The sequence below is a fragment of the Thunnus thynnus genome, chromosome 4 (assembly GCF_963924715.1).
Source record: "Thunnus thynnus chromosome 4, fThuThy2.1, whole genome shotgun sequence".
Classification (NCBI taxonomy): Eukaryota; Metazoa; Chordata; class Actinopteri; order Scombriformes; family Scombridae; genus Thunnus; species Thunnus thynnus.
This window is the reverse complement of record NC_089520.1, coordinates 13834976-13861872: the sequence shown is the minus strand read 5'-3', so window position 1 is coordinate 13861872 and position 26897 is coordinate 13834976. Positions and strand designations below refer to the sequence as shown.

The 26897-nt window shown below is 40.6% G+C and overlaps 1 protein-coding gene across 3 annotated transcripts in view; it reads left to right on the top strand.

Moving 5' to 3' along the window:
• tox2 (TOX high mobility group box family member 2) overlaps positions 1-26897 on the top strand; it is a 115580-nt gene that overhangs the window by 59494 nt on the left and 29189 nt on the right. For all 3 annotated transcript variants that reach the window (XM_067586808.1, XM_067586806.1, XM_067586809.1), the window contains exons 3-4: positions 10846-10905; positions 25996-26283. In XM_067586808.1, coding sequence (XP_067442909.1) covers positions 10846-10905; positions 25996-26283 — 348 coding nt within the window. The remainder of the gene's footprint in view (positions 1-10845; positions 10906-25995; positions 26284-26897) is intronic.

Here is a 26897-nt window from a genome sequence, read left to right as displayed (position 1 = left end):
AGTTGATATAATTTTCCACATGCAGAATATGTTTCAGCAACACCATGAAGATTTCTTTATTTTTGTGAGTCACAAATACTCAACATACACTTGACTTCAAGCTACTGACCTTACATGCTCTTTATTAGTATTATACTATACACTCATCAATATTTAAACTATATACCCAGTAGCTTTGCTGCCAAATCAGGTAATAATAATCAGCAAACTGTATTTTTTTCTCACAAGGCCTTGGACATGCACAAATGCTGCAGAGGTATTCCTGTTTTCCCTCTTGCAGTAGCCAGGCTCTGTCAAAAGCCCAGAAAGTCTGGCCTGAAGTCGACACAGCCAGTTAGTCCCGAGCCCAGAAGCATCACGCTGGGCCCGACGTTGAACAAGTGCTTGGTGACCTTACAGCAGCAGCTGGAGTTTAAAGAAGTCTTTAAAAGGCTGATTCTCCACAGTAATATCATCGCCCATGCCTCAAAGAGTCTGGATTAAGGCCCACTTTCCCTCGCTAAAATGTAACAAATGTGTAAAAAAAAAAAAACATCACAGCCAAAGCCAATGCGCAGAGACCGATGGTTGGAGGAAGAAGAGAGAGAGAGAGAGCAAGGGAGAGGGAGAGAGAGAGAGAGAGAGGGGAGAGGCAAAAAAAGAAGGGAGAAAGAAAGTGAGGGGAACTCAACATCTTAACACCCGTCCAACCTCCCCTCCTCCCTGCCATATCAATGTAGTTGGCTTTCTCTGAAATTCAAATGGCAAGAAGGAAAAAAAGCAGATGAAAAAAAGAAACCTCTGGCTTTGGAAAGGGGGGGTGGGGGGATGGAGGGTGGGGGGGGTGGGGGTGGGGGGGGGGGTTGCTGAGAAAAAGACCTGCCATCTATGTATTAGTGCTCTGTAAATATTACATGAGCTCCACATTCGCTCAGTTGTTTGGCATTACTTCCACTGGATGGGTATATTATTTTAGAAACCATGCCTTGTTTATGGAGAGGCATGACCTACTTCCAGACACTCCTCTCTCCCTCCCTCTCTCTCTCTCTCCCTCTCTCTCTCTCTCTCTCTCCCTCTCTCTCTCTGTGGTATTTTTTCCTTCTCTTCTCCCTCTCTCTCTTTCTCTCTCTTTCCCTTTACCTCTCTTTCTCTCCCTCTCTTTCTCGCTGTCTCTCCCTCTTATTCACTCTCAATCTGTGAAATCTCAACTGGTTGTCCCTCCTGAACAATTACAAGGCAGAGAGACCCAAATGGAGATGTTTGTAGAAAACAACATGTGTATAATTAAGGTTTAATGAGCTCTTGTCAGGGTGGAATATGCAATTAGATTGGTAATAGAAAATTCTGCCTGAATGCTAGTGGCAGAGGCTGGATGTGGAGTCAGCATGGCAGTGAATGAAAGAACAGTGAATTATTTTGAGCCCTATCGACAGAACTAGATGGTGCTGGATGCTGCATTTAGATTTAAATACATGGTGAGGTCCCAAATACAAAAAGAAGGGTTTTTCCCCCTGGTGGTGCAATACTGTGTGTTTTCATGCATGTTTGAAAATTACTGTACTTGTGCACACCAGGTTGGTGCCTTGGGAAAGCAGATCTTACACAGCTGAAGTTATGCTTTACTGCATTGCAGGGTGAGGGAAGAGACAATAATTGTGATTTAAATAGAATTGGCCATAAATGTCAGTGCACAAACATTAAAAGGTGAGCAGGTTTGAACAAAGTTTCCCTGAAGTTCATGTTAAACTAGAAAGCATTCAGTGTGCAAGGCTGCACAATCCTCTAAATGTGTTATTGTAACAGAAAATATTTTAAAATCTGCATCTGGATCTGCTTTAAAATACGCAGTGAAAAGAAATCTGATTGACAACTGGAAGCCATGATGTATGGAGAATACCAAAATCCTGTCTTGGCATATTAAAGCTTTGTACAAAAATGATTTGTACAAAATTTCAAGTGAGTTAGAGTCTGGACCACTGAGTTACATCAATCCAAATCATATCTGCCATATCAATTTATAATGTTTCTGTACCACCATCTACAGGTAAAATAGTTAAAGTCTTGCAGGATTGCTCTGGTATTTGTCATCTAGATTTTAGCAATGGTAAAATGTTTTACAAATGTCCACATGGTGGTGCTGTTTACGACAAAAACTGATCAGATTTTCTTTAGCCATTGGTAAGTACTTTTTTTTAGATATCCAGGAAACGTGACAGACAGATCAACCCTTTGTCCCTTGGAATTATGTCCATATTGGCTGATCTTCACCTCATAATTTATATCCAAAGCCAACATTTCGTGCCAATGTAGGAAGTTGTGTATTGAAGGATGCCGAAGTTGTGGACGTGGAGGGGCGTGTAGCGTGTCTGACATTTACGAAAGAGATTTCAATTCAAGTGCTGTCACAGACATGCAATTAACCTTTTTAGTAACTCTAACCACTACCTTTCCTAGCCTAAATGTTTTAGTTGCCTAACCCTAACTTTGCCTTAACCGTAATTTATTTTCCATAACCTTGATCTATCCTTAAACTTAACCAGAAAGTAGCATTTAAAAAATGTTGACACTGGACATGAAAAACCATTGTCACTGAATGTAATTCGGAGTTTTGCAAAATATCATCATTAAAGGCAGACAAGCAAAACTGAAAAAATAGTGATGCACATAAAAAAGCATATTTCTTGAATACAACCAGGCCTCATTTGTTCTCAAATCGCTGCTTGGTATCTCTTTCTAGGTCTGTGCTTTTTTTTTTGTCCTCACTATTTTAAGGAAGAATACTTCTCCACAAGGCCCTGTGTCTTTTAAATAAGGCACTTGCGAGAGAAAAAAGGCAGGTATCTTGCTGCTCTCTTTTTCCGCTCTCCTCCTCTTTTGTGACAGTCTCTTTCTTGACTTGGAGAAATTGCGCTAGTGGGTCTGCTGAAGAAGAAGATCCACACACACACACACACACAAAATTGTGTTTGGCTCTTTCTGAATTACTTGACTAGTCCCTGAAAGAGAGGGCCCTTTGTTGGCTTCCTCTGGGACTGCCCTTGAAAGGCTCCTATTGTGTGGTAAGCACTATGATATAATGCAAGTGGATTTAATAGATTTAATGGAACACGCAGACATGGTTCTCAAGCCCTCATGTGATGAGAAGCAGCCTGTTTTAGGAGATCAGAGCCACATCTTAAAGAAATGAAATGATATGTCCATGTCACATTCACCAAGAAGCATTTCAAGCTTTGATTGTATGATAAATATTCTTGGATGTTTGGTCCATGTAGAGACACATTGCGTAAATCGCATTTATTTTTACGTTACCATCAGCATGTTTTGGTGTCTTGTATTTGAGTTCTTGTTAGAGTTCTGTATCACTTGATTATCCATTTCTGTGTTCCACCTGAGTTGTGTTGGAAGTCAAGGTTAGGCAGAGTGGGGGTAGTTGAATGTCAACGATGTGTTAGCTTTGTTTTCATTGTGTTAACAGGAGCACAATGGTACGATTGTGTGGCCATCTGAAACCCTACACCTACCCAGAGCTTTCGGAGGTCAGAGGTGGGGGAGATGTGTGTGCCTTTAGCCCGTTGAACCATGCATTTTGAAAGACCCAGAAACCGAAGAGTAATCCATCCAGCATACCATCAAAACCATTCTGCTCTGCCGGTGCACTCACATACCAGATCTGCTCATCCATACTTCTTGTAAAATTCGCTTATTTTCCAAATATAAATGATGCTTTTTTTTTTCTCTCTCTTCTCCTCATTGCTTTGTAATCTGTCTCATTATTTTAAGGTGCCATTTGAGGAGTGGCCTGCCTCTTGAAACCCCTCAGTGTGATGGACAAGACCATAAAGCCAAGCAATAAACCTGAGATGAATGTTATATCTTAACACTGATAGAGGCAATTAAGTCCATCATAAGCAAGAGAGGGAACACTCTCCTCTGGGGACTCATTCACTTGCATGGTTTAACATGATCCCCAGCTAAATGCCTTATTTTATTTCTCCTCTCAGCTCACAGCTTACAGTCTAGCACAAATTGAGCTGATGTGTTTTTTTTTTTCTTGGTTTTTTTTTTTTTTTTTACACAATTTGGTCTTTCTGTCTGATCTGCCCTTTTCTGTCTGTCGTCATGTGTCTCCCTCCCTCTCTTTCTCTCTATCTCTCCCTTTCTCTCTCTCCTCCCCATCTCGCCGTATTTGTCATGGTAATGTAAAAAAATCTCAGCTGCTCCAATTCATTTCTTGCTCTTTCAGTCGAGAAAGAAGGGCAATTCTGTTTCTCCTCACTAGTTTCTGTGTGTTGAGGTTTAAAGGTAATGAAGACCATATTTTATCTGCATGGAGTTATATGACTGGGCGTGGCTGAGCAGGTCTGTTATGGGAAAATAAATATTATGGAAGGTCTAACTTTGTTATCTTTATCTCGCTGGGATCAATGTGTGTATTATTGGACAGGATACATTACACAAACACGAAGGCACGCATGCAATGTGCGCACATGTGAGCCAAGAACATAATGCATGCACGCTCAGATTGTTTATATGCAATTTGCAAACATGCATGCACATAAGGAACACATAAAGGTGAAATACACATGCAGCAGCAGCAGCAGCAGAGATATCCACATATACACACTCTCACACATACACAAAGGCAATCCATATCTGCTTTATAGCACACCATCCCCCATACTCTCTCTGCTTTGGTTATGCCTTTATGCATGTGTGTGTGCATTCACATGTGTGTGTGTGTGTGTGTGTGTGTGTGCCTGCCAGCGAGTCATTGAATGCTCTAATGACCACAGTCCTGACACAGGTATTTTGACTGCTGCCTCTTTCCATCGGCACATTGACTGACACACGATTAGTTACGCTGGGGTGAAAAACTAGGGAGGCGCATGCTGTAACCATGGAAAGAGACTAGAAGGAGGGTTAAGTCCTCCTCCCTTCGTCTCTCCTGCCTCATCTTTCTTTAAATCTAAAACATACCTGGCTGCAGTTACCGGTTGTGAGATTTGGTATTCAGTGCGTACAGTAAAGCACAGCTGGGCTCACAGCGACCTTATGAGAAAAGCCTCTCGTGTAGATCAATGCAGGTTAGCAGCGCTGTAGCACAGAATGCAAAATAACCGTCATAGTAGGAATATGGAAGTGTAACAAATCTAATCTGAAACTAGAGACTTTTTAAGGTTTAGTGTTGGTTTGATTTTATTTTGTCATCAAACAGTACATCGTTACAGTATTATAGTAGTTTAATGATATTAATGTAGCAGTACAAAATAAACATTATTCTACTGTATATACACTCAGTTGCCAGTTTATAAGTACACAAGCTAAAACTTAATGGTCATTTTGGAGGCTACAGTTTGTGGTGTTGTTGAACTGTATGGTGTTATACAGAGAGGTGTTTCTAATATTTTGGTATTTAAATGTCCAGGTATATAAATGTGGCTAAAACTATGTAGAATTAGCTAACAACATGTTCCTGTTATGTTTCCAGGCAAATTAACTAAGATCTGCTTGTCTGTAAAAAGGTGAAAATAATGAATCAAGATGTTTAAATTTTAACAGATACCATGAGTTTGAGGACTTATTATTATGACTCCTTCATTCTGCATGTCAGTGCCGAGCACAGGCAATGTTCAGGTGACTTCATCTTCCCACATACATAATACACAAAGTAAAAAACACAGATAGTCAAAACATTGAACACATACTGTATTTAATGCAGTATGCAAAGATATTAGTAGATAAGTAAATAAATAAATAAACTTTTAATATAATAGATGGGTAAAAGCAAAAAAAAAAAAAAGAGAGAGAGAGAATAGTGTCAACATTGACACATTAACAACCGACCCAATTACTTTCACTACCGGAAATCAATTTTTAAAAGTTATTTGACATAGTTTTATAGGAGAAGCTTAACTATTAATGGACGAATAAAATTTTTGGCAGTTTTGGATGTGAGTCCTTGTTTGAAGGTTTTGGGAAGCTGCATTTCTGATATGTTGTGTTCCAGTCAACAGTTGTTCTATAACCTCTATGACTGTGGTGCACTTCCTGCATCAAACTGACATTGGTTTGGCTTTACGCAAACACAAAGCTATTTATAGCATCTCTCCCACTTTATTTTCTCCCTCCCATTCTCTCTCTCTATCTCTCTCCCTCTCATGTATTTGCATTTCTGCTATGCAAACAAGAGTCTGGTGTCAAGTGCGTCAGTTGTACAGGCCTTACTTGTCCCTTTTCTTTCTCAAGCTTCAATCCATCTCAAAATTTCTCTCCTTCATTCCCTCGCTCAACATGACTCCCTTCTCCTCCATCTCACTGTAGCTTTCCACCTCTTTCTCACCTTCACCCTCTACCTCCCCCCTTCACCCTCTCTCTCTCTCTCTGTCTGTGTTTTCCTTTGCTCAATTGTTTTGCTGTAGATTTGACCGCTATGATTAATGACCTCAAAGCCGCAGGAAAGCAAACAGAGAGAGACACGACAAGCTCGCCCTTCCCTTACAAACCTCCCTTTTTCTCATGTGTCAACTGCTCGTATGTTCACACTGAGCACATTATGATTTCTGGAAAAAGATATACATAATATGAGTGAGACCAAGATTTTATATGCACAAAGCTTGTCTGATGTCTGTAGGCAACAGTCACCTGGCAAACAGAGCAGCTTTCCCAAGCCTTTGCTGTAAAGCTGCATGCATTCTTAATTTATTCTGTGTGCATTTTTACTGTAGTTTATTTGGCTTGTTAGTATAAACTTTGTTATCACAAATCTCTATATGAGAGCACTGCACGTCCAATTTTTCACATTATTTCCCAACATTTCAGAGCTTTTGTCATCTTCCATGTATACAAAATGTTAAACAAACATCAGAGCAGGGAACCCAGATGAAATGAACTTCTTGCTCAGAGGTCAGAGGTCAGGTTCAGATGAATCACACGCTGAGGGAGGCATTCAGAGTCTTGGTCAAGGATACTTCAGTAAGGTGGATTCCCTTCACCCAACTTTTTCTGGCACTAATATCAAGTTAGTGATGTGGAACTTCTTATCCAGTTTACTATTTTAAAGTACAAGTAAAGTACAATATGCACTGACTCAATTTACCTGGTTCACTAACAGGTCCCAGTTACTTGTGATTGAATAAAATGTTTTGGTGCACAAGCTTTTTGTGCATGTTGAAGTCCACATTTGGGGACTTCAACAAGTCCACATTTGGGGAAATACCCCTATATGCTTTCTTGTCAAGAGTCATATGAGAAGATTGATACCACTCTCATGTCTGTACACTAAATATGAAACCAGAGCCAGCAGATGATAAGCTTCGCTTATTATAAAGATTAGAAGAAGGGCGAAAAAAGACAGGAAACCAGGAAGTCACCGCACCTAGCCACAAAATGATCTGTTAAATCATTTTTCGAACTATTGGGTTTTCGGACTAATCCCCTGCTTCCGGTATTGATATTCTAACTTCTTATATAATTAAAGATATATAATTAAAGAATAAGAAAGTGAACAAGTGTATTACCCAAAATGTTAAACTATGCCTTTAAACATACCTGGAGTCAGGCTATTAAACTCAAATTGGCACAGGGTAAGTGCAGACCAAAGGCTAGCAAGCTTGTGAGCTAGCTTGTAAGCCTTCATTCCTTAGGGCCATGTAGAGATTTGTTATTCAAGGTCTGCTCTTGTATCTGTACTGTAGCATGATTATAGTACACTTAGCTTAACTGGCTATTCTCTGACCACAAAGAAGCAGGAACTAATTATTTTTACCTTTCCCCTCGATTTAGATATTGTTTATTATTCTAACAACTCTGCCCTCAGTGACTCCTTCCCATTGTGCCGCAGAAGCACAGACTTCACTTTGCTCTTTGACATTCTGTATAATTGTTTTCTACTTATCCTGTTTTGCTCATCGAGATCTGATTCGCAGGTATGAAAATAACCTATTCCAAGACACCATCATATCCAGCACGATGTGATTAGGACAGCATGTAAAATCATTTTCCAAGAGCAATAAAGAAAGTGATTTCATTTTCATTGCAGAATACAATGATTGTTCCTCCAGCAAACTAATAGTTCTATCACACAGAAATCATTGTGCTAGAAGTAACAGTTCCATCAGAGGCTGAATGATAACTTGGAAATGGAATTGGGGCTTCAAATTGAATAATGTTGCAAGGGATTGCCTTTGTACTGTAGTTTGTTTGGTGCTCTGAGTGTGTCAAGACATAAACAAAAATACATGAGCAACTCTGTTGGAGTGGAATCTGACCATAATTTAAATGGAATATATTCAAATGTTCCAAAAAAACCCTAAAATGATTCATACTGAACAAATGAACAGCTACAATACAGTAAATTTAGTTCCTGGAACCTATGGCTCATTACACATGGTGAAACATCGCTATAAAAAAGACTGTGGCCCATTTTTGGTCCCTGCCCACAGCTTGAGAAACATTCTTAGTGAGTTACTGTAGGCACATATCCATCCCGTAGCTTGACCTTACAGTAGCAGCTGTAATTCATCTCAGCCACTACTAGCTGTCTTAAGGTGTGTTTTGTTTCCTCATAAATGGCTGGTGCCAAATAGTGTCAGACAGAGAGTCAGGGAAGGCCTCTGGGAGTGTGTGTGTATGTGTGTGTGCATGTTTATATGCCTGTGTGTTTCAAGCTGCGGCCTCTGGCTGTGACCCCAGTGTTAATCACACTACAGCCAGAACAACCGCAGGCTCTATTGCCACCACTGCTGCTACAACCCTCCTCTTCTGTCTGTATTTTGCTCATTCATACTCTGTCCTCACCCTCTCTTTTCATTCCCTTCTATCACTCCATACCTACAGTGTTTTTCCTATTCTGCCTCCCGCTTACACGCGATCTTCACTCACTCCTTTTCCTTTAGCTCATGGGTACACCCTCATCTTTCTCATCCTCTAACCTCAAACCATCACCTTTTCTCCTAAGCCTCCCCTTTTTAAACTCTGAATATCTGAGCTCTGAATTAGCAGGGTTGCCCTCTCATCATTTCTCTGGCAAAGTGTAAAAGCGCTAAAGGTTGTTCTCACCTTTTGGCATCTGAATGGTCTCTTGATCACTAGCTGGGTGGCTAGTTGGCAGGGTTAGTAAAGGGGTAGATTGGTGATTCAGGGCCGCCGTGGAGGTAGGGCAGTTGTCCACTAATCGGAAAATCAGTGGTTTGATCCCTGGCTTCTCCATTCTACATGTTGAAGTGTCCTTGGACAAGATACTGAACCCCAAATTACTCCTGAAGGCTGTGCCATTGGTGTGTGAGTGTGTGAATGAGCATTAGAAATTCCTGATGAGCAGTGTGGAACCTTGCATGGCAGCCTCTGCCATCAGTGTATGAATGTGTGTTTAAATGAGTGAATGTTGGCATGTAGTGTAAACCACTTTGAGTGGTCGGAAAACTAGAAAGGCACTCTATAAATGCAGTCCATTTACCATTTAATATTGGTTGTCCATGTTAGTGATTGGTCAGGAGGACTGGCTTACTGGGAAACAGCCTCTGTGTCTGATTGGCCAGCTCTCTGGCTATTATTCTCATTTGGCAGATTAAGAGCAAATCTGCCCTGGTTAGTCCAGTTGAATCAGACTCTAGTTTGTATTCCCCCTTAGTGTGATTTGGTTGGGCAGATGTGGACACAGCAATCATACTCGAGTGTGGAACAAAACAACTGTACTAAGACCCTTTGAGGAAGTGGTCTCAGTACAGTCCAAAGCGAATTCTAGTTAGTTTGCAGTGAGAACATGATCCAACCTCAATCTGACTCAACTACAAGGCATCCTCTCTGAGGTTGAGCTAAACAGTTCCTGTAGTCAGGTGCACTTTGCATGCTGGGATGCAGATAAGTGAAATCAACATTTACTAGCAGCTAGCCGGAGAATGAATCAAGGCCCAACCTGGATTAGCGCAACAAAGTATGTCACATTTGGCCAGAGGACAGTCTTCTTGTGTTTATGTTTTTGCTCCCGCCCCAGACACCACTAACCAATGAGTAGAGTGAATGTTCTCACATTGCATTTAGTAATGCATTTTGGTTTGTCAATGACTCAGACCAGGGCAAACAAACTATAGGTTTGAAAACACCCTAAGAGAGTTGGGAAACCCACACTATGGCACGGAAGACATCAATCAGAGCAAGGAGCATGAGCCTTCAGCTTTCCAAAAACAGTCAATTTAACTGAAGTCATCTTGAACACAGAAATAGTCCCCTGGAAATTCCTGTAGCTGTTTAGTGAATGCCAAAGCAGATCAATTTGTGGGTCAACTTGTTGGCTGATGTACTTGTCCTATGTCATTTAATTAGCTATTATCTGAATAGTGTTGATTTGATTTAGCTTTTGTGCATGCTGGAGAAGTAGCAAAATGCAAAAATAGAATGAGAAAGCACACACCATAAAGTGTTCATCAAGCTAAAATGTGTGACTAGCCAACTTGCTCGCCGACTAACTAGATGGCCGTTGGTGTGGGTATTGTGGTCTCAGTGTTGTGATTATCACTCTGTTGTGCCTTTGTCGCCTTGTGACACCCATGGAATCACAGCAGTTAGGTGTGTGCACACTTACACACACAATCTCAGGCTGTAGGCAAGCTGAGACGAAGAGTGTGAGTTACACAAGCTTTGACAGGGCCTAATTATACGTGTCTCTAATGAACTGTAATTACTGACATCCACCAGAGCATCGAGGTCTATAAGCCGAGGACTCGCAGTCATTAGGGCTGCTGTGTTACACTGTTTCTGTATCTCCACTGACTGACTGAAAATCTCTGTTTTCAGTCCCCGTTGGGATTTGTCGGTCTCTGTCTAATTGTTTTCTCATTTCTCTCTTTTTCTCTCTTCTCTCTACTACAGTTTGATGGTGACAACATGTACATGAATGAAAACAACCATGAGTTTCTCCCACCAAACCAGGTGAGTTTAAATTACCCCTAATGGAATGCCTTGTCCTCTGTTTTCCTCTTGTTTCATATGGTCCCAGTGATTGCTGCCTGAATTGCTGCAGAGCCATTTTCCTTCCTCAATTGCTCATGCTTATAAGGATGGACAGTAAGTTGTTGCTACTGAAACAGCAGCAAAGTTATATAACATCAAAAACATCTGAAATCGTTCAAAAAATATTCATGTTTTGCGCTCACAGATATACATAGATATAGACATAGAACATTTGTCACTGCTTTCTTAACTGTTGATTTTTTGCATATACAGTACTATATCCTTGCAGATCTTGTTAGTGGTCACAGCATGGAATAAACAGAAATGTACGTCTATTAATCATAAAGCTGCCTGTTCAAAATAATATTTACATGTGTGTTTTTTATCTGATGAATTGGAAGTAGACAGTCATGATTACATTTCTGCCATGGATGAGGAAAGCAGAGCACCCAAACTACACAATATCCAAATTCAACACAGAAAGGGCTGGTACTTTCTCTCTGTGAGGCGAGGGTGTCAACCATTAAGCTAACTCTGCCATTATAAAATTCATATTCACTGTATTCCAATTATGCAATCATCCACTGTGCACATATTTTCACTTTGGTAAAAGTCAAGCAGAAAACACTGCTTCACTCTGAGTGAGTTTTGGCCTCATTGCAGAGGATTTATTAAGTTACAATGGAGGGGAAGTCAGTGCTCTTCTACAGAACATGGCAACCATGCCAGATACACTGTAGCACAGCTGGTCGCGAACAACTGGGAGACCATATGGTTGTGTTTGGACAGGGGGATTTGTGGAGTTTGGGAATAAGCCCATCTGACATACACAGGGGAGCAGGGAATTTGTCCCTGTCAATTGCAATTATTAGAACCAACCCGTAGGCTACAGTAGTTCTGTGTTTCTGTTGCATTTTGCTTTTTTGCTTAATTTCTTAATGCTCTGGTGTGTTAAAATATGGCTGAGGGCCCAGAACGAGACACAACGCTGCTCATGTTGCTTCTTGTACATGATTTGTAAAGTTGATTTAGATAACTCTGACAACAAATATGTCTGTTGCAAATTTCCCATGCAGATACTTGGCTGTCTAAGAAATCTTAAGAACCACCGATTTTACGGTCCATTTGGATTCAGCACGTGTTAGTTTACTGTAGTGCTGATTGACTGATTACAAGTCATGCTGATGTGCACAATGTTTTTTGCTGAATTACTGAGGGGCAGATAAAACATTGCAAATGTGGCATAGAAGACAGACAGAAAGGGAGGGGGACAGAGAGAGGTGGGGATCAAGGAAGCAAGAGACAAAGAGACAGAGAGGGAAATAGTGTGAAAGACGGTGATGGGATGAGAGACGATTTTGCTTTGCTCTGTGTTATACTTTGTTTACTCAAGATCCCCTCATATTTGACATGTGCCTTGCTCTATTCTCCGCTTCACCAAGTTTAGCCTCTCCTTCCCTCTGACAGCTAGAGTCAGGGAGGGCCTTAGGGGTGGACACACACTCCTGCAACAAAACATAGAAATGGAAGAGAAAAAAAGAAAAATCACTGATCTGCACCTCCTTAGGTGTACCCCACTTCAATATTACATAGTCTACAACTCTAAACAAATTTTGAATATGTAATGTGTTCACACTGAAGGAGTGACAAAGTATACTAAAAAAGAAACCTGCTTGATTTATGAGTGTGGTGTTGATTCACTACAATCCCAAAATCTTCAAAGGAGTGGAGACATGAAAGCAGAAAACATGAAAACATATATTTAGACATTTTAGGAAATATGCCTATTCATTTTCTTGTTAGATGAAAAGATTAAAACCACTCTCATGTCTGTACAGTAAATATTCGTAACTCTAAACCACGAGTTTTCATTTTTATATTTCTGTTTATGTATGAATGAAACAAACAAGATATAATATTTTAATTTGGGATCTGAAGAGGAGCTGGTAGCCTTTTATTTGAGGTTTGGAGAGAGCCAGGCTAGCTGTTTACCCTTGATTTCAGTCTTTATGCTAAGCTAAGCTAACTGGGTGTTAGCTCTAGCTCCATACCTACAGCACAGACATGATAATGGTATCGATTTTCTCATTTAATTCTCAACAAGAGAGTGAAAAAGTACATTACCCAGAATGTTGAACTATAATATTTCTATTAAATCTTTGGAAAAAACATTTGAATTGTGAATTTCAATTGACATTTTGATTGGTGTCTGTTGGTGCACATGTTGCATCATATGTTTTTAGTACTAAAGCTGCAACAATTAGTCCATTAGTCGATTAGTTGTCAACTATTACAATTAATTGCCAACCATTTTGATAATCAATTAATAATTTAGAGCCATTTTTTTAATAAAAAAAGTCCAAATTCTCTGATTCCAGCTTCTCAAATGTGAATAATCTCTGGTTGCTTTATTCTTCTATGACAGTAAACTGAATATCAGTTTGGGTTGTGGACTGTTGGACGGTACAAAACAATTCAGGATATTTTAAGATGCATCTTGGTCTTAGGGAAACTATCATCAACATTTTTCACCATTTTCAGACATTTTATAGACCAAACAACTAATCGATTAATCAAGAAAATAATCCACAGATTAATCGATAATTTAAATAATCTTTAGTTGCATCCCTAATTGGTACAAATCAATAAAGTAGTGGGATTTCTACTACAGTTAGTATGTAGCAGCAGTCATGATGCCAAATTCCTTCACTGGTGGTATAAGTGTGTTTCACATGTATTAGGTTTATGACTGATTAGTTACAGTGTAAAACACATTAAAAACATGTTTATGTTTGTGTTATTTGCAAAATGGACTGGTGGTGAAAGTTACAGAGGGATGAGATAGCTGGGGGGATAATTTTTTTATGAACTAGTTTCATTCTTCAAGAAACGTGGTGTACAGTACATACAGTAGCTGTATTATTCTCAATATATTCCAGCTTCAACAAAAACAAATCACACTGCCTAAAGCTCACTTTTCTCTGCTTTCTGCTTTATTATCTTCTTTTACTTCTCTATTCTCTCTGACTCCCCCTCTTTTTCTCTTTTTCTCACTCTGTTTCTCTTTTTCTCTTACCCCCCGTTGCATTTAAATGCATTTGGGTCAGCGGCTCCGCCTACAAACTGTGTGAAAGTGTGTATTTCAGTACTCTTCTCTCTCTCACTTCGGTTTTTCCATGTAATCACTCTATTTAATCTGGTTCACCTATATAAATACATTTTCCCTACATAAGGTACATGCATATAGTACCTAGCGCTGTTGAGAAAATCTGGCCAAGTAACCGTAGCAAATAGTGAGATGCTTAGATCAGTATGTTCTCGTGATGAGTCACAAGGAAACGGGGTCAGTGCTATTGTCATATCGATGTTCCCATGAGCATCGCAGTCTGACCCTGCTTAGTTCTCTGTAGTGTTCCTTCCAGTCTCTCTCACCCCCACAGCAGAGTGGCAAAGTGTTAGTGATTCAATGACAAGGTCACAGACCCCGGTCTTGGCACCAACAAGCTCTTTGTCTGCCCCTGTGGCCACTGACCATTGTAGTGGCAGCAGTGCAGAAAAGAGTAAGCAACAAGAAGCTCTGGCTTGTTCTGTTGTCTTCACAGAGGTTTGAGCTGACACTCGAGCAGACAGAAAAGAGATGCGCTAACATGAAATCTCCACAGTGGACAGTGGAATAACATCTGCGATGTAGAGAGCCTTTTATTTAATTATAAAGGTCTTGGTAGACCTTCACCTGAAGTGGGAACTCTCTTGCTAATACTTAACAGAAGAGTACAGAGTGATGTGATCAAAGATAATGCACTGTGGAGATGCCTTCTCATAGCTTTGCAGCAAAGTGAAAGAAACAGTATACTTCATCAGCACTTTACCTTGACAATGCTTTGCTTTGATGTCTTTCTCCCTGACTTATGAATTCATTTAGCAGAACTGCTGTTTGAGAGAAATATGTCACAGAAAAAAAAAAAGAACACGAGGAGCAAATGGAGGGGAGGAGGAGGGGAGAAGAGAGATGGAGAAACTGCACAGGGGAATAATTCGGCTAATGGAGTGACTGTTTGGATATTCAGCAGAAGTAGGAACAGAGATTATGATCTTGCAATTAGCGTAACAAGGTTTTATTGATTGGCTGCCGCTGTAGCGTCTTTGCTGCCAAAACGCTGCATGTGGTTTTAACATGCACAGTGTGTGTGTGTAGCCCATCCAGTCACACTAGTCCTACTACCACTAGAGCAGAATCCAGCTCTGTGTTCCCATCAAGCTGTGGCCATTCCCTGAGCATCAAAGCTGAAATATTATGGATTGCCGAGTTGAAAGGGTCTGTTTGAATGCCTGATGATAAAGTGGACTGCATTTGCATTTTCCGCTCACTTTTAAGTTAATGCATCGCCCTCCTTCCCCTTTGAGTAAAATGCAGGTATGAAAAGGCAGCTTCTGGTAACGAGTGATTTGAAAGTTTTACATGTTGCGAGTTCAAATTATGTTTTAACGGTTTGATGCTCAGTTATTATGTTGGAAGTCACTGCTGGCAAGGATTATGCCAGCCCCTTGGGTTTTGTAATTCTAATTAGGGAGGTGTTTGAGTGCCAACAACAGATCTGTGAGACACACGGAGAAGCAGAGACAGATCATTGATCGATAGGAAGTTTTTTTATATGGCATCAAACAGATGTGATTAGGATAAAACTTATGAAACACATTGACAGACTGAACTCATAATGAGGCCTTGATGTTGTTTTATTTTTCTTAATAGCTAGATTTAGTGGTGTAAAAGCTCATGTTAACAGATTTGAACAGATATGATGTCCATCACACAGTTTTAGTGCCTAAACTTGTAGAAACTCTGCTCTGATAATAATGATTAAGTCCTCCTCTACAGTTCCCCTGTGTCTCTCATCTTTCCCTCATATGTTTCTGATAAACCATTGTAGAACATGATCCCATAGTCTTTTATGTCCAACCTTTGACAAATCTATCACGTCGTCCCTCTATGCTCTGAATTAAAGGCCCATTCCACCTTTCCAGTTTAGATGAGTAATTCTCTTGTTTGGCAGCAGCCCAGAGCCCAGCCGGCCCATCTGGAACCTCGGCGCAGCCTGATTGGTCAGATTCAGTCGTGTGTGACTGACAGGAAGCCTGCTGATTGGGGGAGACGGTATCTTTGGATCGTTGCACTGATTAAAGCCTCACGGCGGCGTTTTGTAAACTCCCGCCGTTCGGGGTCCCCGCACCAGCGCCCTGGCCCTGCTGGTCTGAATTACAGCTCGGCCGCATTAGTCTGATTTACAGCTTCCTCCCGCTGTTTAGATTGGAGCTGGGGACCAGAGTGGCAGGCTCCTCCTCCCCTACACTGCCACCTGCCCCCTCCCTCCCCCACCTCTTCTCATTGATTCTCCCATTTTCTGCCTCACCTTCTACTCATCACCCCAATCCTCCCAATTCCTTGTTCGTCCCCCTTTTTTTGCCACCTCACCTGATTTACCTCATTTACACATCCCCCCTGCTTTGTACTTGGCACCAGTTCTACTGCTCCTCTTCTCTCTTACCTCATTCCTCTCTCTCCTGCACTCACCCCTTTTCTCTCCCCCTATGTGCTTTTTTTCCCCCTTTTCCGCCTCCTCTACAACCCATCTCCCCTCCACTCTTCTCAATATCCCCCTTTTCTCAAATGTCCCCATGACCTCTGACAACATCCCTTTACCTTTCCCATCTAGCACTTCTCTCACCTGCCCCCACCCCATCCCACCCCCCCCCCACCCCTTTCTCTCTCTCTCTCTCTCCCCCTCTACATCTTTTGTGAAAATGAAAACAAAGAGCAGCCTGCCAAAATATTTCTATAGCCGTTCGCTGACGAAGCAGGGAGCGGAGACAAAGCAAAAAGATGTGCAGGCATATTTGTTGCAGCAGCAGAGAGATGGAAAGCTCTCTCCCCATGGCCTTTTTACAGTCATTTGGAAACCCCCCACCTCAGTCTCTCGTGCTCCATTTAAAAGCTCTGTGTTTGAAATACTGCATGGCACCACATATAAATGCACAGCTGTATATTTGTGTAAGGCCCTCACTTTGCCAAGCTGTCCATCCCCCTGTTGCCCCAGGTGATCAGATGAAACTAATGGCAACCTTAATGTGTTTGTGTAGGCCTTTCACCCCATTGGATAAAATGATGAGAGACCAAACACTCACTCTTGTGCTAGATCACATGCCAGAGTATTATAAAAGACATGAAATGGCCTGTGTCTGTTTAGCTTTTTTCATAACCACAGAGATATTTTATATCTTTTAAAAATAAAACTTACAAAGTTTGCCTTGAACTGATTTCCCCTCATGGCTGAGAAGACAAATTATGGGTTATTAGAGAGGAAAATCTTCCATCGAACCAAGATTCATTAGTAAATATAAGTGTTTAATTATTGATGAAGTGTCTTTAAGGTATAAAAAAACCCCCCTGAGCTGAGATCGATCCATGTTGACTTCTTCCCTCTGCACATAGTTGAAATAAGGTATAATTTTTTCGTATTAAACAGGTTAAGTGGCACACAGAAAAGGAAGCCTGGGGCAAACAACTTTTATATTATATTTATATGTTTATGTTTTGGTTTTAACCTGCAAGGAGTAACATAAGGGTGGAGTTAATTTTACATCTAAGACAATACTGTGAGAAACAGAAAATGTAGACAATCACAGGAAATTGCTTGAAAATTAATTCATTGAACTTCTCTGTACGTGGATTATCCAAATTCAGTAAACCTCACTAAACTGCTATTTGTCGCTGAATTAACAAGAGTAATACTTGAATAGCCAAGCTAGCAGCTCTGTGAGGCTTCTAACCTCAGCATGCTAACACGCTCACAAACACAGTGCTAACATGTCGATGTCTGGCAGGTATAACGTTTCTTTCACCATCTCAGTTTAGCATGTTAGAATGCTAACATTTTTAGCCCTAAAAAAAGTATAGCTGAAGCTGATGAAAATATCATTAGCTGCACAGATATTTGGTCATAAAATAACAACATTCTTTTTCTTACTATTATTATTATTTGGTCATTAACTGAAGTATTGGACAATTTTAAATGATATTGGGATGATAGCGCTAGGTGAAAATTAAGGGATACTTCAGTTATACATGTCATAAGGGGAACCATGAAGGTCTGTACCATATTTCATGGAAATCCATCAAAAAGTTGTCCAGACATTTTGCTGACAAAAAGTCCTCCTCATGGTGGCGGTAGAGGAAAAATCGGCAGATCACCAAAGACTTTAGGATTCATTGTCAGGGAACCATAAATGTCTGTACAAATGGTCATGGGAATATATCCATTAGTGGTTGTATTTCAGTCTTGACCAAAGTGGTGGACCGACAGACCAACATTTAAATCCCGAGAGGCATGTTGCTAATGTGGCTAAAAACAACAAAAATCAGGCCTATTAAGCTATACCTGTATGGATTTAATTCTGACATCTCAGTTGTGTTAGCTGCGATGATGAAGGCCTGGTTGTGATTCATCAAGTATGAGTTTCAGTGTGGAGCTCTAGTGAGAGACAGGGAGGTTCATTGACACTGGAGAGCTGTCTCCTCCACTCCCCTCCACTCCCCACCAGCCTCTTATTAACAATGGCACCAGGAGTACGAGGGTCCAGATGTTAGTCTCCTGCTCCCACCAGCTGTGCCAGCCTCTGATACACAGCCTCATTGACTGTAAACCAGGGAGGGGAGACACTTAAGAACACACTGACACCACATGCACACATAGAGACGGCAGTCCTTGACAGTAGATTTTTGTTAAGAAATAAAAATGAATCAGGGATACTGACAAAATGTTAGAGCTATTACACTCTTTGCAGGCAGAAATGCACGTAGACACACATTTGTCACACCGATTAAATGACACACTCACGGGAACACAAACACACACTCACCAAGCCACATGCACTTTACACCCCCCTTCTCCTCGTGTAAAGCAGTTATTTGTGGGTGACAGGATCCTAACAATTCTCAGAATAATGCACGTTTGTTTGGATGACTGCGCCATCAGCGCTCCCTTTGTTATTTTCAACATTGTTAGAGTCAGTCAGTACAGATCCACCAACCCTTTATTGTGCTGTTTTTTTGTCCATTTACTTGTTCTTATAACAATAATTAGTTTTGTCATTCAGACACAGTAGTGCCATTGTTCACATGCTAATAATGATTTTGACAGTGAGCGCAGAAAAGTAGATAACTGAAGAGTCATTAAAAATGTAAAAACAGTTGACTTGCTGCTGCTTTTCTGGCCTTGTCTGCTCTCTGGGCAGTCTCTGTGTGGTCATAACTCAGCAATAGCAGTGGCGGTTGTTAAGCCGTGCAGAACAGACAGTTGTGTGCCAATGAGCAAAGTTAAAAAGGCTTCCCAGGAGACATGGCTACTCCGAACATGATGAGACAGAGGGGACTCTGGAAATAATATTGTATGTCTGCCAGTGTAACATTGTAATCCTAAATTCACCCTGTCAGGCAATAAGTTTGATTATGGTCCTCATTTGAAATGTTGGATTCACCCCTTTCCCCTCCCCCCTCTCTTTTCTGCTCCCCTTGACTCTCCTCTCCGTTTTCTCCTCCATCCACCTCCCCCAACCCCTCCACCTCTCTCCACTCTCCCCCCTCTTCCGCCATCACCCACAGTAGTATCAACATTGGCATCACAATCACTCTAGATGACTATTGGGAAACCTGAGCTATCTTGTGCACCCATGGTTTGTTTTCCGACCGCATTAGTGGAGATCACAGTTGAGTTTTCACTGACACTTGGCGGCATCTGCATATCATTACTAGCGCCGGGGTCCTGAACTCTTTCTATGTGCACAATGCACCAGCAGAAGACTGAAATATATTTTAACTTATTAAACAATAGCAAAACTAAAACCTGTTATTGTTTCCCTTGAAAAGTAATAACTTGGTGGATTTTTCTGCCACTCTTGAATTTGACTACATATCTATGCCATTCTGCTGTGCTCTAAAGATCCTGAAGTCATTTGGGAGATATTTAGATGTTGTTTGCAGTCCAGTTGGTCACTGTTGCTGACAGTACTTCTCCATTAGTCTCCCGGCTCGCCAAAATCAAGTGTTATTAGACCGTGTAGAGGAAACAGAGATAGAGAGAGAAAGAAAAGAACAAGAGAGAAAGGGTCAGTCCCACATTTTCAGTAAATCAAATTGATAAAGAAAAAAGAAAAAAAGGAGGGGAAAAGAAACATATTAGGTGGAGAGTGTAGCTGATGTCTGGGCACTTGCATCAGAGTAAAAAGAAGGCGTGCGAGAGACAGACAGAAACAGAGGTACAAGGGAGGTTGTGTTTATTATTTGATAAAGCCTCCCTTATAACCTCAGCATGTTGTGCAATAGCTCTGGCTCTCCTTCAACTCTGCGGTGTGCCACTTCAAATTAGTCGCTTGTGGAGAGGGCCTGCCCCGTCTTTGCAAAATACATTAGTACGCCACTCAGAGCCTCATACAGCCTAGGGTTAAACACAAATTATATCATTTCTGTCATCCAATCAAATCACACTGACCTCTTGACCCACGAGATGAGTCAAATGCATAATGAAATATGACATGGCACAAAAGCTCTGATTCTAATCTTCTCTGACATGCGATCAGATGAGGATGACCTCCTGACCTTGACTGACAAGTGAGACGAGCACTGGGAACAGGATACACGAGGGAGAAGAAGGGAAGGAAACATAAAAGAAAAAAAGGGGGGAAATATATGCAATTAGAAAGGCTGGTTTTAGTCAACGGGAGGCTAGTTAGTAATCAAGTCAGTAGCTGGGGTGAATGGGGCCATCTGCATCTTTGGATTTTGGACAGTTGGTGCCCTTTTAATTATTCTCACAATTCCCTCCATATTTTCCTGCCTATAATGATAAATAAAAAGCATTTTGTCACAGATCATTTTTTTCTCACATGGTGCTGGGGAGATAGTAGGTGGCTTTATTTCCTGGAAAGAGCATCCATTCGGTCCAGAGCTGTGGAGCACTCCCTCCCCTTACTCCCCTACCTGTCTCACCCCCTTGCTGCCTCCCAATCTCTAATTCTCTCCTACCTTCTTCTCTTCCCACCCTCCCATTCATTCGCCGGTTGGAAACTGAGTACACGATGGTTTAGCGTCCCTATTCCCACCGCTCCTTTCATGATTTCCAAACAGTAACATAGTGACAGATAAATAATGCAGCCTGGCTGTTTTAGAGAGAGATGAGATGACAGGGGGATGGGTGGGGAGGGTGGGGGGGAATGGGGCTGAGCAGTGTTTAGGGTCCTGGGGATGTGGAGCAGGGACCAGAACTGTTTGGGCTCTGCGAGGGACAGGCCAGGCCAGCCAAGAGAGGAAGAGGAGAGTGGAGGTGTAGGATGGCTGTAACTGGATCTCTGGCCCGCTCCCCCTCCCTCGCTATGAGCTCTGCAAGAGAAGGCTTTGTGGTGTCTTGATAGTCCCTGACATGATATTGTAGCAGAGGAACAGCTATGGCTTTAATTAAGCCTGAGTTGACTGAGAGAGATGGACGGATAAAGAGAGAGATTCGGAAAGAAGGAGAGGTCAAAGAAAGAGGGGTATCAAAAACAAAAACAGCCCAATAAACCAAAATAGCAGAACAGGTCATGCCGGTCAGATTAAGCATTTGAAAGTAAGTGATCTTTGTAGTCTTGACAACCACTATTTGCCTCTCCTGTGTTACATTTAAACAAGAGCGCTCCGTACACAAGTAAACAGGATCATTCATAAATATACAGTATAATCTTCCTTTGGGAGAGCAATGGCTGAGTGAATGAAAATAGATGATGCTCTCAAATTCCTCCCAAAGATAAATCCACCGTTTTCTTTGCAAACCGGACTGCGTGGAAAGAAGAGATAACGGGGCCTGACTTTGTCTCTGTGTGCAGAGCACTGCACGGCGGATACGAGAAGGTGTTGGAACGAGAGTGTCGGAGGTGATGGAAGTGGTAGTGTGCAGGGGATTTTAAGCATAAATCACCACTGTGACAAAGCTCTCCAATAGGCAGATAAGTGCACATTAGTGGTAAGGCAGATCTGTCATCGTCTGTCTCCTAGCTGTCGTTCCCGCCCTCTCCCCCCGAAACAAATGCTGACTTTGTAGGACTCCAAATTCTGCGTCTGTGTGACACGCAGGCAGCCGGCCTGAATATACTTATGCATTTACGCTCTTAATGTGTGACTTAATGGCTAACTAGGTTTTATTGCAAGAAGAAATGTGTGGGACCAGTCAAATAACACCCTGTTTCAGGTAATATAAAACACGCAGACAACATTATGCCAAGATCCTATACTGTAATGTTTTGAGCATACTAAAAGGCCTGCAGCTTTTTTCTGTATAAATGATATTTTACAGTGGATCATTTTACAGAATTAATATACAGCTTAATATTAATTGGGTTATGTCCTAAATCCTGATTTTTACAAGCATCATAATAATAATCTAATAAGAAGAAGAATGTACAGATAATGAGCCATTAGCCACAGTCAATATCATCTCCAGAAGGCTTTGAATACTCAGGCAATGTTACAGAGGGAAGGAGAGCTCTGGTGCCAAATAAAAGACAAGCTGGAAAGCTCCCCAATCAATGTTATTTTCTTTCTCAGTCCCAGACCAACTGTCTATTCATCTGTTTCTTTCAAATGAAAGGTGTGCCGGTATGTAACACTTACAGTCGGGAGATCTGTCTCTTAATTAAAATGTTACAGATTGTGTTTCGCTCACTGTGCCGACTGAGCATACTGTGCATTGGAAATAATGTTCCTTATAGTGCGTGGTATTGATCAGAGGAGAAAATAAAGAATGTTTGAGTGAGAAAATAGAATCTGTGTTATGCAGCTTTTGGTAGAAGTGTGGCCCTGAGTATTGAAAGTAAACCAATGACCAGAGAGAAAAAAAAAAAAAGAGGAGGAGGGTTTTGTTTGAAAAGCCAATTCCATACTAGGACACATGCTGGTCTATACAATCCATCAAATACATTGCCTTTGTTTGGATTTTACTTTTAAAGGAGAAGGGAGTATATATTAGCCAAAGTGTACATGTGGTTCTGTACATGCAATCTCATTCTGAATAGAAGCATATGAATAATGTATCTTGCCACAATCCAACTGGGAACGTCCTTGGTATTTACATTTTATCATCAAGGGCACTGGATGAGCCTTCACAGCAATCTAACACATGACACATCCTCAGTCCTCATCCTCTCGTACAATCAAAAGCAACGGAAAATGTTTCTGTGGCATGGATATATATTTACACACCGAGAAAACAAAAGGTTGATGAACACTGATGACGAAGCACGGCAGTCTTTCGATTGCACCGTGGTCACCTACAGTCAGAGAGAGAGAGACGCACAGTGAAAAGATGACGGTGATGCGAAGGCGCCGAGGGACACGCACAGGGACTCACTTCACACAATGGCCCCCGATGTTTACAGCAGACAATTTAGTTTCCTTCCAACAATTATGAGGGAAATTGAATCTCAGGAAATGTTCGTTTTCTTGTCCATTAGACCAAACAATAACACTATCCCCAAAGGTTTACAAAAACATCTGTCTTCAAAGGACAGTCCAGAAAATTAATATCAACCGGCTTACAGGGTATGTCAGGACAAAGTAAATCAAATTGAGGTAATCACAGTTCTTTTGCTCTTCTGTTCTTTTCATTTTGTGTAACATGTAGGAAGATGAAAGTGTGCTTTTAAATGCTGAGTCTGTGTCTACATTCTTGCTTCATAATAAAATGTTGCAAACATCCCTTTTTTGTGGTCAAATTAAAAATGGGTTTTTTTTTACTGTTTAATGTATTGTAACTTAATGGTATTCCTCTCATCTGGCTTTTGTGCTTACTGCTTCAGATTGGTATTCATTCAAAAGACATCAGATACATTTTAATCCTGCTGAAGGCTATTGTGGAAGAAAAAAAATAACATTGTCCTTTACTATGTAGTTACAGTCACAGTCTGTGATCCGAATGGAAACAAAAGGCTTGCTCCACTGACAACTAAATTAATGTTTTTTTTGATGTTGATTGAGGTTTTTTTTGCAGTAAAACAGAACTATGTTAAGTCTGAGAAGTCGAGAAACATAGAGTCTCAACCTCTTCAGTTACATATCTGTATAAACCTGTAATTTATATGGTCAAAAATTATAAATTGGGCCTTTATACTCACCTTTATACTGAGAAAAAGGTTGAGAGAAACAAGAAAAAAAAAGTGTGCCCTGTATCCTTTTTCCTTTCTTCCATCTCCCCATTCCCCTTATTTTCTAAAAGTATCTGTTTGAGAGATAAATGACCACTCTGCTGCAGAGGATGACAGCCTACACAAAGATGATATTGAATTGATTTCAGAAATGTTGCAGAACTGACTGTTTGATGTATACTGCTAGACATGAATCATAAAAATTCTATTAAAAAACCCTTGAATGGCTGACACCAGAATATTATTTGTGATGATTAATTTGACTCAGTCATTACAATGGGAGTCAAGTTGGATCGTCTCAGACAAAATTGCTTTTCATTCCCTGTTGAATTTCCCTGCTATTTTTCTTTTCTTCTTGCTCTGTGTAGAACTCTGATCTGATTGGACTTACTGTGTTAGCGCGACAGCACACAAATACAGAGGCTGTTGGTCTTCTTTATTACCGATCACTGAGCATTGAGTTTTTGTCCCAAAATGAGACGTTCAACATTCAAAACAAAATTACACCTATTCTAACAAAATGACAGATCAGAATTTAAACAGTTTACAAAGCTTTTTGTGGGATTGCAGGAAACTGAATTCTTTGGCTGACAAGATGTTAACACATCAATCAACTTGATTTTTATTGAAGTGAGTACAGATAGAGACAAGCAAGAAATAAATAAATAAATAGAATAAGATAATAATAAATGATAAGAATTGAAATAAAAATAAAAACTATACAAGAACAGTTTATGTCAATATATATACAGTATCAATGTTGCACTTTGAATGTATGAATGAGATACAATGTTATATTATATTATATTATATTATATTATATTATATTATATTATATTATATTATATTATATTATATTATATTATATTATATTATATTATATTATATAAAAACAGCTATTTTTGGTTGCTGTGGTAAGCAGTACAAAGTGACAAAATATCCAGGTGTACAAAAAATAATAGGGAAAGCGAAGAACATTTTCTTCAGTGGATCAGTTTCACCAGTTAGCTTAACTGTTAGCAAGCACCAACGGTAATAAGCACTGTTGCTATGGATACCGAAACTTTCCTGATATATAATGGTGGTTTAACTGTTTTTGATAGAAGCCCACCAGCCAATCAGAAATAAATATTTCCTTTTGCCAAAATATGTATAAAGTAGTAAAGTGGGAGAAGCTGCTGGCTCTAGAGGTTTCTTGTTTTAATCATTGCCTCAGTGGTCCACAACATGGAGACTCTGGTCTCCTGGATAATTTAATGTAACTGAAGGTTTATGTTATGGATGTCTATTTCAATGATTTCAGATTTCAGGTTTCTACAACAGCAACAACAAAAAAAAAACCAACAAAAAACATTACTTTGGTATGGAGAAGATGCAGGAGTTAGAGCTATAGTAAATTCAGAGTGTTGTTGCATTTGGGATCACCATACCAGTTGTAATATTAATCCACAATTGACCCAAAAGTAAAGTGGTTGCTGAATGTGTTTTGGGGGTCCTATTCAGTGCTTTTAGGGCGCAAGAATTTTAAGCAAAGTGATCGTATGTTGAAAATGTAGCGAGTTGTTCTACACGCTTTGACTTTTTATCAAAGGACTACTGTAGACCTCATCTTCTGCTGTCACTTAACATTGTCTGTTGGAAATGAAATGACTTTTACTTGATGCCTGAAGTACCGACTCAACCTTCAAAACTCTGTTACTGTCACCTGAATGCAGCCTATATCGAATATTGCCAAATACAATGCTGTTACGACTTAGCTTCAGTTTGATCTGCTTATAAACTGTACACTACTTTGTCTAACCTAATGTTTCTTACTTTTTACTCTCTCTGTCTGTCTATATTCAGAGCTACACAGGTCAGACTGGTGGCGGCGGGGGAGGAGGCGGAGGTGGTGGCACCGGCAGTGGAAATGGAGCTGGGGACGAAGACTATGAGATCCCCCCCATCACTCCACCTAACCACCCCGAGCCTCCTCTCCTTCACCTGATGGAGCATGACTCTACAGGCTACCTCTGCCACTCGCTGCCACACAATGGGCTCATCAACCCGTATTCCTACCCAGAGCTGCCCACACTCATGATGTCTAACATGCTGGCGCAGGACAGCCACCTCGTCTCCAGCCAAATGCCCTCGGTGAGTAGCACTATGTGGACTAAACCATCTTATGGGGGACCCCGTAACACCAAAAAGCTGATGTTTAAGGAGTCAGTCACTTTTTTTTTCAGTAATGGTCACAAATGTTTTGGACAATTTAAGCTACTACTTTCAGTTAAAATAATTTGATGCTTGGACTTAGTTTGGGTTGTGATTTGGTCAATTGTACTTGCATACCTATATACCATATAACTTTTGGACTTTGAAGAAGTATTTTTTGTATCTGAGATACCCAGGAGGATGTGAGTACTAAACTATTAAGCCTCGCATGTCAACACACACAAACACTGAACAGATACAAGGTTACAATTTAGGGAAAAAATGATGATGGAGCACATGCGAGATTGGACTAATTTTCCTCTCAAAAGAGTTTTTAAAGCTTTTTGGATATTGCAAAACATTCAAACCAGCCATTTAAAAGATGTCAACCCTATATGAATATGAAGCAGATTACAACCTTATAAGGCAAATGTAATTTTCAAGACACGGAGAGGGAAGAAGGGGGCTAAGTGGGGGGAACCGAATGATTGTTCAGTGGCTGCCATGTCAGCTCTGATGCACGGAGAAAAGGATTGTGGGTAAATCCATCAGCA